This window comes from Taudactylus pleione, unplaced genomic scaffold, assembly GCF_031769625.1.
Source record: "Taudactylus pleione unplaced genomic scaffold, aTauple2 ptg000019l, whole genome shotgun sequence".
Taxonomy (NCBI): Eukaryota; Metazoa; Chordata; class Amphibia; order Anura; family Myobatrachidae; genus Taudactylus; species Taudactylus pleione.
In genome coordinates this window covers 23855920-23869788 of record NW_028284421.1, presented here as the reverse complement: position 1 = coordinate 23869788, position 13869 = coordinate 23855920, and the positions used below count along the sequence as shown (strand labels likewise).

Genomic DNA, 13869 nt, shown 5'->3' with positions numbered 1-13869 from the left:
CTTTCAGCATTGCACTTACGTCAGTCCCTTAGTCACTTATGTAAAATTGTTCCTGACCAAGGTACTTAACAGCAGAGAAATGCGTTGAACTTTTTTGGACTACTTCAGGATATTTATTTAACATTCCCCTCAGGGCCGGATTAAGGGGGGGGCGACAGGGGCGGTTGTCCCGGGGCCTCCCACCATTGGAGCACACTGACGGAGCAATTTCCCCTGCTATCGTGGCTGAAGTGGGGGCGGGGCCAATATGGCAAGTCCCGCCCCATATGACCCGCAATTTGCGACATTACGGTGCGAGGGGGCGGAGCCTAATGAAGGGAACAGCAGTTGCATAAAATGTAAGTGTTAGTGTACTGTTTTTATAGGTGTATGTATGCGTTTGTGTGTATGTGTATATATGTGTATGTATGTGTTATTGTATAAACAGTATGTGAATACTGTATGTGTCAGTGTGTGTATATATGTCTATGTATGTGTTAATGTGTATATATGTATATGTGCATGTTGTGTGTGTATGTTATATATACGTTTGCTGCATATATATGTCTGGGTGCATGTTTAACAGACACGTGTAACAGACACGTGTAACACACACACACACACACACACACACACACACACACACACACACACACACACACACACACACACACACACACACACACACACACACACACACACACGTGGAAAACCTCCTCAGAAAATCCTGCCCAGTGGCATCTGTTCCCAGATGGGGGCTGAGCTGCTGCTGTTCTGTGTTCTGAATGCAACAGCACAGTCAGTGCTGCTGCATAGAACACAGAGCGGGTCCAGAGTCCCCTCATCAGCATCACGCGACACATGTCCGTGACACCGATCACTGATGTCGGACTTCAGGAGCCGCTCTTCGCTCTAAGCATCAGCGCAGACTGTTCTGCTGCATTCACAACACAGAGCCAGAAGGTAAGTAATCAGGAGGGGTAGGGGTAGGCTTCGTGTGGAGGGGGAAGGGGGGTAGGCTCCGTGTCGGCTTGGTGGGGGCCTCCACAATTTAGTTGCCCCAGGTCCCCCACAAACCTTAATCCAGCCCCGATTCTCCTCAGTGGATTAAACATCAACTGACTGGATCCAGCTTTTGCCGAGAGATTGGATGTTTTAACGGTGCTAAGCAACTGGACCTGGTAGCACACGCTGCATCGTGAGTAATCACTCACCAACTTATTGGGTTTTGACAGCACCATAACTGGCCTCAAATTCAGGGGCCGAGAATTGACAGCATCAGCGTTGCCTTTATAGCTCAGTCAGCCGTGGCCGACCATTTCTGGCCACTACATACAGCACTGGGCGTTCCGGAGATAAACTGGATTCCGGAGCATATGATACACCATCTCCTTATTTGACTACTATATGCCGCTCAGCAATACGCTGAACACCAGAGCCTGAGATCAGGACATCTCATCAGGTCACCAGAGGCTCGTACAGCACTAACAGCCTTTGGGACAAGACGGAGCATGGATGCGGTAATTATTACCCAGTCTCATAAAGTGGGTTACTAATGATAAACCTCCAGCATAAAATAGCACCATAATCACCTTAAGAAAGATCCACTGATGAGGGTAACAATATCCAATATATAAGCACATATTTGTGTCATCTGTATCTCCAACTACATGACTTTTTAATGAGCATCTTTAGATGAGACTTACAGTACTCAGTTTGTACAGAGAGACACTAGTAATTAAGGGGCCTATTCATCATTACTAAAAATTTGATGGAGGTAATTAGCTTTAGAACTCGCATGGAGTTCTACCTAATTACCGAAGGAATTCATTATTCCTCCTCTCCATAACTATCTATTCTGAAAAGCTGTCATAGAAACTCTCTACTCTAACTTACTACAGCTGTAGTCAGTGCTGCGCATGTGCCGTTACATCCGTAAAAGCAGTGTATGCGCAGCACTGACTACAGCTAGCTGCGGTAATTGTGTTTTTCCCCACTCATTTCCCATTTAGTTTCATTTATATTCCAAATTTGAATGCCAGAGACTGTATATATAAGCTGATCATAAAATACTTCTCAATCATGCCGTCAATAATAAAAAGCATAGACTAAGTTTGGAGCAGAGTATTTTTAGACATCTAACTATATCTATTTACCAAGAGCAGAAAATAAACACAAAAAATAACCAGTGCATAAGAGCTGTACTGTACATACCGTAAGTGGTCATATTCAAGTTTGCCATTGTTTCCTACAATGACTATAGCTGGATTGTTGCCCTGGAGGAAGGAAAATATTAAAATATTCTTATTTGTTTACTACAGGACACTGAATTACTGTACTTTCAACAGACCCATAACAGCAGGAAAGATAGCAATAATAGCTGTGTTTTGAAGCAGAACTAATTAACAAATGAACCTAGTAGGCAAACAGAAGCTGTAACTTTAATTCTGGCCCAAGCACCAAATGGCAGGATCACTTTCCAACTTGGCCATAGACGCTTACTAGCCAGTTGGGTAGATGAGTATTGACAAATAAGGGGCCATGTTACTAATAGAGGATATAGGGCTCTATTTACTACAATCCGCATTTGAAATGCAGATTGTAGTGCGATATTTTCTCCTTAATTCACATTGCGAATTTAGGTAATATCACAGGGATTTATCAGGGACAGAGCTTGTGATAAAGCTTTGTCCCTGCGAATCACATCCACAGCCTTATCACTGTAGTTTCTGGAAAAAATACAGTGCGAAGGTGACCATGCATGCGCCGACCGGCTCAACATACATGTTTGTTTTTTCAGCTTGTGGTTTATTTAGACCACACAGCAGGTCACTGGGGCCCGGCTCCTGGCTCTGCTCTGCCTGTTAGGGCTATTTCATTCACACCAAGCACTTTTTTGCCAAGTAGCATTTTTAATAATGCATGAAAACAGATGGGTCCTTTCACACTGCACAGACACAGCACGGTAGCCGTGATACAGCCGGGAATATTCACTGACAAGGGCGGCTGCCGTGCCGTGTCTGTGCCGTCATTGCAAGTCAGTAAAGCACCCCGGATTTTTTTTTACCTTGTATCCGCCCACAACTCCATCTGATGCTGTGCATGCCTTCTACTTTAGTAAACAAACCACAGCATTAAAAACGGCTTAAATCCGCTGCATTTGAAATGCAGTGATTGCCGGAAAAAAAAATGTCCGGCTATGGAGGTTTTTTTCTGTCCGGTGAAAACCGGTAATTGTAAAATAGCCTTTAGAGCAGAGCAGGAGTCGGGGAACCATGGATAACGCAGTCTCCAGGTTGGCGTTATTATCACAGGGCTTCCCACAGTATTTTTTCACAATATATTTTTAGTAATTTTGGCCAGATCACATCTCTCATTACAATTATGGGAAATGTGATCTGATTACTAAAACTGTGTGATAATTATTGTTTGGAGTAGAATTTTATGAATTCTACTCCAATTGCCCTTTAGTAAATTTATGTTAAACTAAAATAATTTGAAATGGGTGTGAAAACAGCCTTTTTCACTTTATATTAGTAAAAATTTTGTTAATAAATAAAGCCCATAGTCATTCATGATATCTGGACCAGTTACAGGGCCAGCACTGGGCATGTTCCCAGCATGATGAAAAAGGGAAGCATGCTGCACGGCTCACGTACCACAAAGCCATGCCCCCCATACAGTGTGGCCTTGACCCCTTTTCGAGTGTGCGCAGAGTGTCCTCCTCCCCACCGCCTGAATGTTGTGATTTATGGATATATAGATCAGGGCCGAAACTAGGATTTTTGTCACCGGGGCAAGGCCATAATTTGGCGCCCCCCCCCAAAAAAAAAAACAACATAGAGGATGAAGAGGGTTTTTGGTTTTGTGACACAGTAATGCCCTTTATAACACATTATGCCACACATTAATGACCCTTATACATTAAGCCACAATAATGCTCCTTATTCATTAAGCCACAGTTATGCCCCTTATACATTATGCCACATTAATGCCCCTTATACATTTATGCCACAGTAATGTCCCATATACATTATGCCACAGTAAGACCCCTTTTACATTATGCCACAGTAAGGCCCCATACACATTATGCCACAGTAAAGCCTCTGTTACATTATGCCACAGTAAGGCCTCTTTTACATTAAGCCACAGTAAGGCCCATCTCCCTTCTCTTACCTGCCAGGACCGTGCGGTGGGTGAGCTTGGGGTGGTGCAGGACGGGCTGCCACGCGCTAGGGAACCGTCAGTACTGCTGTCATTGTAATGTGACGCAGCTCTCGGACCAATTGGAGCTCATGGACCGACAGCCTCTGCTGATTGGCTACCGGTCCGCAAGCACTGATTGGCTTGCGACCGGCACCACATTAGACTGACAGTGTCTCTGTGCCTATCAAGGCTGGGATGCGGCTCCAAATCCACAAGAGCAGCAACCTAGCTTCCCGGCAGCCTCTCCCTGGCACCCCCTCAAGTCCGGCAACCGGGTCACGTGCCCCCTTAGCCCCCCTCCTAGTTGCGACACAGATATACAAGTGTTGCATATCAATTGAATCTGTGCAGACTCATAAAGTGGCTTTGTCACATCACATTGCAACTTAGACGCACATTCGAGCGAAACAGTCGCTCCATCCAAGTCGAGTCGAAACGGACCTGGCACCTGAGATGGGCTCTTTGGCCGACTGCGGCAATACTGTATGTGGATATATCTGTATGTCATTAACATACCTTAAAATCATGACTGAAGATGTGAAAGAAATGGTTTTACCTGATTATCATGATCAAAGGTATCAAAAATGATCGCCACTCCGTCCCAGCGATCTGCTGAGCCATACACTGTGCCCAAGCCTCCTGGTTCCCTTGTGTACCACAGGGCCTGAAACATACACCACAATTCAAATCATACTGTATCAGGGAAATTAATCCTACATCTGTAACATTTGTGCTTATACCGTAAATAAGTAGGGTTGCAATAAAAAAGCTGTTTCTTCCTTCATTTAGGCATGATGGTGCGCCCATATGCTGTGCTGGGCGCATCTCAAGATGCATTCAGGTCGGCACCAAAATCCTGTTTACATCAGGCATACTTACACCCATTATACACAAATGCAGGATTTCCAGAGGAGGTTTCCAAATGCTTGGTTTTCAAGAGTGTGTGGGCAGCCCATTAAGAGGGTATAATTAGCACTTAACATGCTATAGTCCGCCTCAAACAGTGCAGTGTAGACTTTGAAGGACATATGAAGGATCACTGTAGGCTGCTAGATGTGGCCATAGGGCCAGCCCGTTGGACCGACCAAGTCTAGGAGAGCAGCAGAAGGATCTAGCTCTCGTCTAGGTTTGAGTCAAATAATCTTTTTTTTTTTTTTTTTTAAATTTTCTATAATGCAGCAGATATAATCTTCCTGTTTGTGTTGAAGGAAAGTAGAGAAAAATTCTAAAATACGAACACATGATAATAAATTACACTGGGGAGGATTTAAGATTGGTTTGAGAGTACTCGCAGGTCCTATTTTCACATTAGATCTTCGCTTTAGCTGATCTGGCTCCAGTTTTCAAATTAATGAAAAATTATAAAATTCAATTATTTTCTCCATTTGAAGTACCTTACTAGTCTAGGCCTGCTTTACTTAAAATAATCAACTTAGTTTTTTTTTTTTAACAACTACCCTCTTTCAACAATAACAAGAATTTGTTTTATTTGTGATAACGTAGCTGGTGGTCACATTTGAGACACATAACACATAATCCCTGCTGGGATATCTTCAGACCACAGCCACGCCTCCTCCCAGCATACAGAGAGGAGCAACGGAGAGGATCGAGTGACGCAGTTAGCACACCTCCTGTTGCTTTGTTCGGCCCTCTCTCTGTCCCATTACAACCAATTTCCCGCAGTTTGGGCTTGTTTTGTCAGTACGTCCTTGGGTTTTGTTGGGAGTTAGCACTGAATGTGTGAAACAAAATGTTTTCACTGTAAAAAGGAGTTCTTCTCGGAGACGGTGTACTAACAACCCTGATGCTTTTTGTTATATTTGTGGCAAATATAGTGTTGCAAAAGAAAAAATATATATATCTGTATTCGTAAAACAAGCGTATCATGCTTATTTTGGCACATCAGCCAGCAAGACAAGATTTGGGTGCCTCACAAAGTTTGTAAAACCTGCGTGGAATCACTCCGCAATTGGACTAAAGGTGATCGAAAAGGACTTCATTTCGGCATACCTATGATGTGGTGTGAGCCAAAAGATCACTTGAGTGACTGCTATTTTTGTACTGTAAATGTGATGGGTATGAATCAATTTAAGAAACGCAAATGGGAATACCCAAGTGTGAATTATGCAAAACAACCGATACCACATAGTGAAGATTTACCTGTACCATCATTCAGTTCTTTGTGCGAAGTTGAATGTGATGATGTGGAAATGTTAATTTCATCCAGTGCAAGTGACAACACAGATGAAAGGGAGTTTGAAGAAAGTTCCTCTACTCCAAACAAATTTTCTCAAAAATAACTAAACAATTTAATTTGTGACTTGAATTTATCAAAAAAAGGAACTGATCTTTTAGCATCCAGACTTCAAGAAAAGCACTGTCTTGAACCGGATGTTACTATAACGTCGTATTGAAATAGAGAGCAAGCCATACTTCCGTTCTTTTGCCAAGATAACAATCTTGTGTATTGCAACAATATTCTGGAACTTCTCGAGCAGAAGACTGGCGGCTCTTTTTGGATAGTTCTAAAAGGAGTTTAAAATGCGTATTACTGCACAATGGGAATACATTTGCGTCAATTCCTATCGGTCATTCATCAAAACTTAAAGAACGGTATGAAAATATCAAGTTAGGCTTAAAAAAATTGTTTATTCTCAGCATCAGTGGTCTGTTTGTGTCTGTTTAAACATGGTAAACTTTTTTCTTGGGCAGCAAAGTGGATATATGTAGTATCCTTGCCACACATGCTTATGGGATAGTCGTGCAAAACAAAAGCACTGGCAGCAAACAGTTTGGCCTCCAAGAGAAGTTATAACTGTAGGAGAAGCCAACATCATTCATAAGCCCTTATTTGACAAGAAAAAAAATCATACTGCCACCTCTCCATATCAAACTGGTTTTAATGAAACAATTTGTAAAAGCATTGGACAAGTCAGGCGATTGTTTCACATATAGTTGTAGAACATTTCCATCTCTTAGTATTGAAAAATTAAAGGCAGGATTTTTTAACGGCCCACAGATACGGAAACTGGTGAAGGATCCAAATTTTACCACATCTATGACTGAAACCGAATCTGAAGCATGGCTGAGTTATGTATCTATCATTCAAAATTTTTCAGGCAATTACAAGTCAGACAACTATCATGAATTAGTCCACAACATGCTAAAATGTTTTGAGAAAGTAGGTGCCAACATGAGTATTAGAGCACATTTTTTGTACAGCCATTTAGATCACTTCCCGTCCAATCTAGGGGGTCTATTTACTAAGTCTTTGAGAGACAAAGTGAACGGAGATAAGGTTTCAGCCAATCAGCTCCTAACTGTCATTTTTCAAACACAGCCTGTGACATGTCAGTTAGGAGCTGATTGGCTGGTATCTTATCTCTAATACACAGAAAACCTCTAGACTGAGGCTAAACAAGAAATTCCCTCCTTGGGGTACACTTATAAGACATAAGTTATGAAATGGTAATATTATTAAAATTTTACCTTTAATATAGTTTTGTAAATAAAATAGTACCCAGGGTATCTCAATAATTAATTCTCAATAGTCAAATAATTAATTGCACTTGGCCCTATATATATGCCCTATATATATATTAATTATTGAGATACCCTGGGTACTAAGACTGCACGCGGTTATTCATATATACTGCAGTCTAACGGGCTAAGTGTAATATTTAAATTAATATACCTAGGTGGATATTATGGGCTTAACCTCAATTTAATATGGTAAATCATTTTTCTAAATTTTATGTAGCCCATGTCCACCAATACTAATTATTGCAGAAGTGTGCTGCCATAGCACTCAGTAAGGGAGGATTGAATCCCCAGATATTTCTATCTATAGTGTGCTGTTTATAAGAATATATTTTTTCGCCTGATTGAGCATATTATTTAATATCACATTAAATTAGGGGAGACTGACATATATGATTAATAATTTAAGTCTCTAATATACCTCTATATATTTTTTCGCCTGACTGAGCATACTATTTTATATCATATTAAATTAGGGGAGACTGATACATATGGTCAACAATTTAAGTCTCTAATATACCCTATATATTTTATTTACAAAACTATATTAAAGGTTAAGTTTTAATAATATTACCATTTCATAATTTATGTCTTATAAGTGTGCCCCAAGGAGGGAATTTCTTGTTTAGCCTCAGTCTAGAGGTTTTCTGTGTATTAGAGTATGATTTATACTTTTCCCAGGGAGCACCACCAACATAGTGGATTATTCTATTATTGATTGATTGTATGTTAATTGTTGGTCTGTGAATTGTTTACCGTATTCCGGTGCAGGATCTATTTGTTTGTTTTTCATGGTATCTTATCTCTGTCGACTTTATCTCCATCCAAGGCTTTGTAAATAGACCCCTTGGAGATTTAAGCGAAGAACAGGGTGAACGGTTCCACCAAGATATTCAGGTAATGGAAGAATTACTGTTGGAGTCTGCAGAGGGACGGCCCGCAACAAGAATACAAAAGAAAATCCTACAAAAAAATGGTTCTCATAGCTTCCTAACACTTATGTATGTAATTATCCTGTGTCTTTTTATAACATTTTACATATCAAATTTAATAAGAATAAGAAAAAAAATATCTTAACTATTTTTGACATTGTTGAATTTAATTTTTATAAATATTAAAGACATATGCATATCTCAAAAACTAGAGCCAATTGAAAAATAAGCATGGCATATTCATGATCAGGAGCACAAATTAATCAAAATCAACTCTTAAATCCCTGGCAACAGATTGTGTATATAACACTGGGGAACAGTCAATCAATAAAGAAAACACCTATCAGCTTCATAGGTGAGTATACAATCAGCCAATCAAAAGCACTAGTTAGTGCTAGCAACTATCATCATCATCCTGAATTTGAACCAGGCTTTAGACACCCGCAAGTGATATGGGTAGTGACAGGCGTATATATGTGTCTCTGCACGCCTGCCTCAATTTGCAATTACCCAAAAAAGCCATTACTGTACTTAGTCTGCATTCGGATGCACTGTCTCTCCCAAATGACTGCTTACCAAGCATTAGGAGGCACAAAAATCAAATCTGAATTTGAAAGTAGGCACACACTTTTCTGTGCAGTACAAATTTGTGTAAACATATAGGCATACGCACAACTCTGCATGAACCCCTATAGCCTAATTTTTGGTTTAACAGTTCCACTTGTTTCTGCATCCATACCCAAATTAAGGGAGACAAGATGGTGTTGCTCTTGAGATGAATACATATACAGTAGGACATATACAGTGGGACATGGGTGGATCGGGGTTTTCCATATACAATGCAATGTGGCCGCGGTAATGTGTGAGATTCTGCACATGGATGAAATGAAGACTTCATTTTGCAGAACAAAATATTCTAATTAAATTCATAATATGGAGATGTAGAAAAATGGGCAGGTTTTATATTGACAAAGGTAGCGGTTATAGAGTATTTTCTAATACCTACAATGAGAAGCCTCTTGAGTCATCTAGGCGCATTATAGCCTACGTGCATTTATATACTGACACAAACCACTGAAAAAAAGATTACAAATGTAAAGGAGTGATACCTGAAATAAAGGTAGCACCGATAGCAGCTTACTGTTATAAGATTTTGAAATGAGACCTCAATAACAATGATTTCTGAGAAATGTATGGTAATAGGCCGTATATTTTCAGGCAATATTTTTACATTTCACAACATCCTGCCATTTGCCAGTAATCTGCAATATGTGTAAAATGTTTTTCCCATTCTGCACCCATTTTGTTTGAAACCATGCCCACATCTTTAACACGCACAGCACCATTTATGAAATATACCTTAATATTTGTGATATCTATTCATAGAGACATCAACCTGGGGTTCAGTTAATGAAGTGATATTGTGCCAATTAATTGAGCTCAGGTCAATTCAGTCACACAGTGAATGTTAAGTTTAGGACAAGAGAAATTCAGAGCCATATCTGCTGTCAAGTATAATATGGACAGTTATTTCCTGTCACCAAGTACCACTCACAGCAACAGCTTGCTGCCTATTCCCTAAATGATTTGACCTCTCTCAGCCATTCATAGTCCTCTGTAGACCAAGAACCTGAGCAGCTTTACAGTGATAAAACTTCTTTTAGTTGTTCAGGAACCCTGCAGGAGGAAGCAGATTGGGTGCCCCTTTGACTCAGAGCCCTGGGCAATTGCCCAGTTTGCCTCCCCTGACACTGGCCCTATGTTATATGGTCTCATTGTAAGTTTTGTAAAAGTGTGATTTTAAGCAGGAAATCAAAACTAAAAGTCTGTTGAAGCATTGCTGCCTACAGGCTGTCCCATACATTGATTAAAGACCATGACGAATGATGTGGGACAGACATTCCACACTGGGCAGATTGCAATGAGCAATGGCTGATTAATCACAGGTCTAAAATTCAGTAAGGGTTGAGATAACATTGTTCACCCCCTCTACAACAAATCAAAGAGCCTTTTGAAAACATTTGTGAGTATAGAGCCAAAGAAAAACTATTGAGGAACACATTTAACTTGTTAGCCACTAATTACAGAGGAACGTTTAAAATAAAATAAAAAAATTGTAATGATTGAAATAAGCCGGTTATTAGAAGGCTGATGATTGCTAATAACTCATCTATTTCATCTACTTGTGGTACTGTATCTTCAGTTACATCTACTGCAGATTTCTTCCAAGCTTCTACAACGCTTCCTAAAAAATAATATTTTTCAACAATATTGCCCACATGATTGGTATCCTTGTGTTTTTCAACCAGTTTTATTCTTCTGAAGAAAAAAAAAAATACTAAAAATCAATATGGCCCAAACTCTTAACATACAACTAATACATATTAAACAATAAAAATCTGCATCTTACCAGTCCTTCAGCCCCCTGGCGGGCATGTCCTGCAATTCTAATGGACAGCTCCACCTCCCAGTGAGAAAAAGAAGCATTGTAATTGGACCATAATGCTCCATTATGATTTTTCAAGGATGGAACCAGTCGGATCCCATCTGGAGTAGGAATTGCACCTATAACAACACAATTATCATGTACTTAATCAAACATATACTCTGCTTTGAACACAGATGTGGGAAATTAAAAAGGGTAAATAGCAAAAAGAGAGGATTTTTATGCAATGTGTCATTCAATAGCATTAAGTAGTGAATATAGGGCCTGATTCACTCCGGATCGCTATTGTGATCGCGGCTGCGATTATGCATGCAGGTTTTCTGTGAAAATATGCTAATGAATGCAATCGCAAAGCCGTCGTACAGCCAGCATAGAGTCGCCCACTACCGCTATCTCACATCCGTAATACATTGCAGTCCTGCGTATACATCGGTAACATCGGCCCCTCACGTAGGATTACAGCAGGTCTGACCTTACTCAGAAATTGCTAACCTCGTTGTTGGCAGTGAGTACTCAAGCTGCATATACCGTCCCAGTGGCTAATATATGCACAAAATAGAAAGAAGGTGTCTGCGCTGGTGTCAATACATAAATCACAAAGCTATCAAATATTAATATAACATATAAATTTATTAAACATATAAATTAATGAACTGCAGTTAAAACAAATATATCATCACACATGGGATATACTTTGGACTGTATACAGTGCAAAAACTATGGCTGAAAAAATGCAGTTGTTAAAGCTCAGACACAATGTATCACTGATGGCTATTGATCAATGTTGTAACCAAATACAGATCACCTTCGCTCCCACCCACTGATTGAGTGATCACAATGCTAACCGACGCAGGCGCACTGCAACGCATAAGCATGCTCAGTACGCACCACTGACTGATCTGCATACGCTGTTGCAGTTAAATCAGGCTCATAGTTTGTTACAGGACCCTCATTTTAAGGAAATTGCTGAAATGGCCCATAGAGGGGCAATCACCCACGATGGCACAATCTGAATGTTTCTGATCTGGCCAGACAGTCACACTACCCCTAATACTTACCGTCAGGATGCCGGGAGTCGGGATTCTGGAGCTGGGATTCTGGAGAGAGGATTCTGACTGCTTTCTGGAGTCTGGCGGTCGGGATGTCGGCATTTATAATACAGACAGCGGGCATCCCGACAGTCAAAATCCCAACGTCTGAACGTAAGTAGCCTAACCCTAGCCCCTAACTCACCTTTCTCGCACCCTAACCCAAAACTCTGCCCTCCTGCAGCCTGATCCTACACCTCCCCCACCCACCCAGCAGCCTAACCCGAACCCTCCCCATAACCTTAATACTTATAGTCAGGATGCCGGTGGTCTGGATGCTGGAGCCGGGTTTCCGACTGCTGTCGGAATTCCTGCGCCGGTATTCTGAGTGACGGCATCCCGACCGCTGGGATGGTGACTACATGCCATATAGATGTGTCTGGTGGCCAAGAGGCAAGCAGTACATATTGTCCGTCATCTCCTATTGCTGTTTATATTACATTATATTATTAAAATGACAAAACTCAACATTTGCCACAATATATAATACACTAAATACATTAAAGATCCAGCTATATAGCTTAAAAACAATTCTTATCAATTGATGTATCAAAGCCATCTTTATTAGAAATAGTAGTCACAGATTACTTACAATAACTATATTTAATAGATGTGAACTAGATTCGGTACCATCAAGTAATCCAATTAGGGCTCATCATTAATCTAAATTTATCATAAAAAGGGAGGAGAGTCTCTGCCCAATCTGCAGCAATATACAGTGTGTTTATACAGGTCAGCGTTTATAAATCATATGACCAAAATATACAATCCACATGTTCTGTGTATCCAAAAATAACTAGTGTTATTCAGGGCGGAGAAAGAACCACAACAGCAAAGTAGAGGAAACTTTTTTTTAGGGAAGGGTAATGTGCTTTTACCATCAGTAGCAGACAGGACACAACACACACAGGCTTCTTTCAGAATATAGATCAAGGAAAAAAAACACAGATTGGAAGGAAAGTTTTGCTTATAAGAAATGTAAGACACAAACAGTAGTCAGAGGAGGGGTTCATTTTTCTATTAAAGGTTTAACACTACATCAGGTATCAATTCTTTATAAAGAATTTGAATTGTCCTCATCATCCAAATCTATTTAACTGGTTTGTGAAACCTAACTCAGCAAACACCTATGGCAAGTCACAATTAACCCTTGGCCTTGACCTGGGTCCCCAGACTGTCCACAATGTCACGGACCACCATGGCAACAACGATCACACAACACACAATGAAGTGAGCAGAAAGGCTCCTAAATGCCCTGCCCCCACTCTGGTTTCCTCCCCTCAAATGACATGTCAACAGACTGTTTATGATAGACCATAGCTGCCTACCCTCTAACATCACCCGTTCCATAAGGTACAAAAACACTCTGCTCCTGGACTTCCCAACTAATTAATGATTGCAGTCACCTGTGGTGAACTAGGTAATTGATGAGAAGGGTGTTTCAGAACAGGTGGCTGCAATCATCAAGTAGGTGGGAAGTCCAGGAGCAGAGTATTTTGTACCTAATGGAACGGGTCACGTTGGAGGGTCTGTAACCGCTTACTTTTGCATTTTCTTCTCGGGGAGAAGCCCGCAGAGGAGATGCAGCTGACTGATTTGGAGGCGGGGACAGGCTCTTTTCATCATTAGGCCCCAACTGTGTACTCAAGACCCAACTGCATCACACCACGCAACATAC

General features: G+C 40.7%; 1 protein-coding gene across 1 annotated transcript in view; it reads right to left on the bottom strand.

The window, feature by feature from the left end:
- Positions 1-13869, bottom strand: part of LMAN1L (lectin, mannose binding 1 like) — a 104692-nt gene that overhangs the window by 83609 nt on the left and 7214 nt on the right. Inside the window, exons 2-4 of the mRNA XM_088444645.1 lie at positions 11068-11222; positions 4742-4849; positions 2194-2255 (exon numbers count right to left, since the gene is read on the bottom strand). Of these exons, the coding sequence (XP_088300771.1) occupies positions 2194-2255; positions 4742-4849; positions 11068-11222 (325 nt within the window). The remainder of the gene's footprint in view (positions 1-2193; positions 2256-4741; positions 4850-11067; positions 11223-13869) is intronic.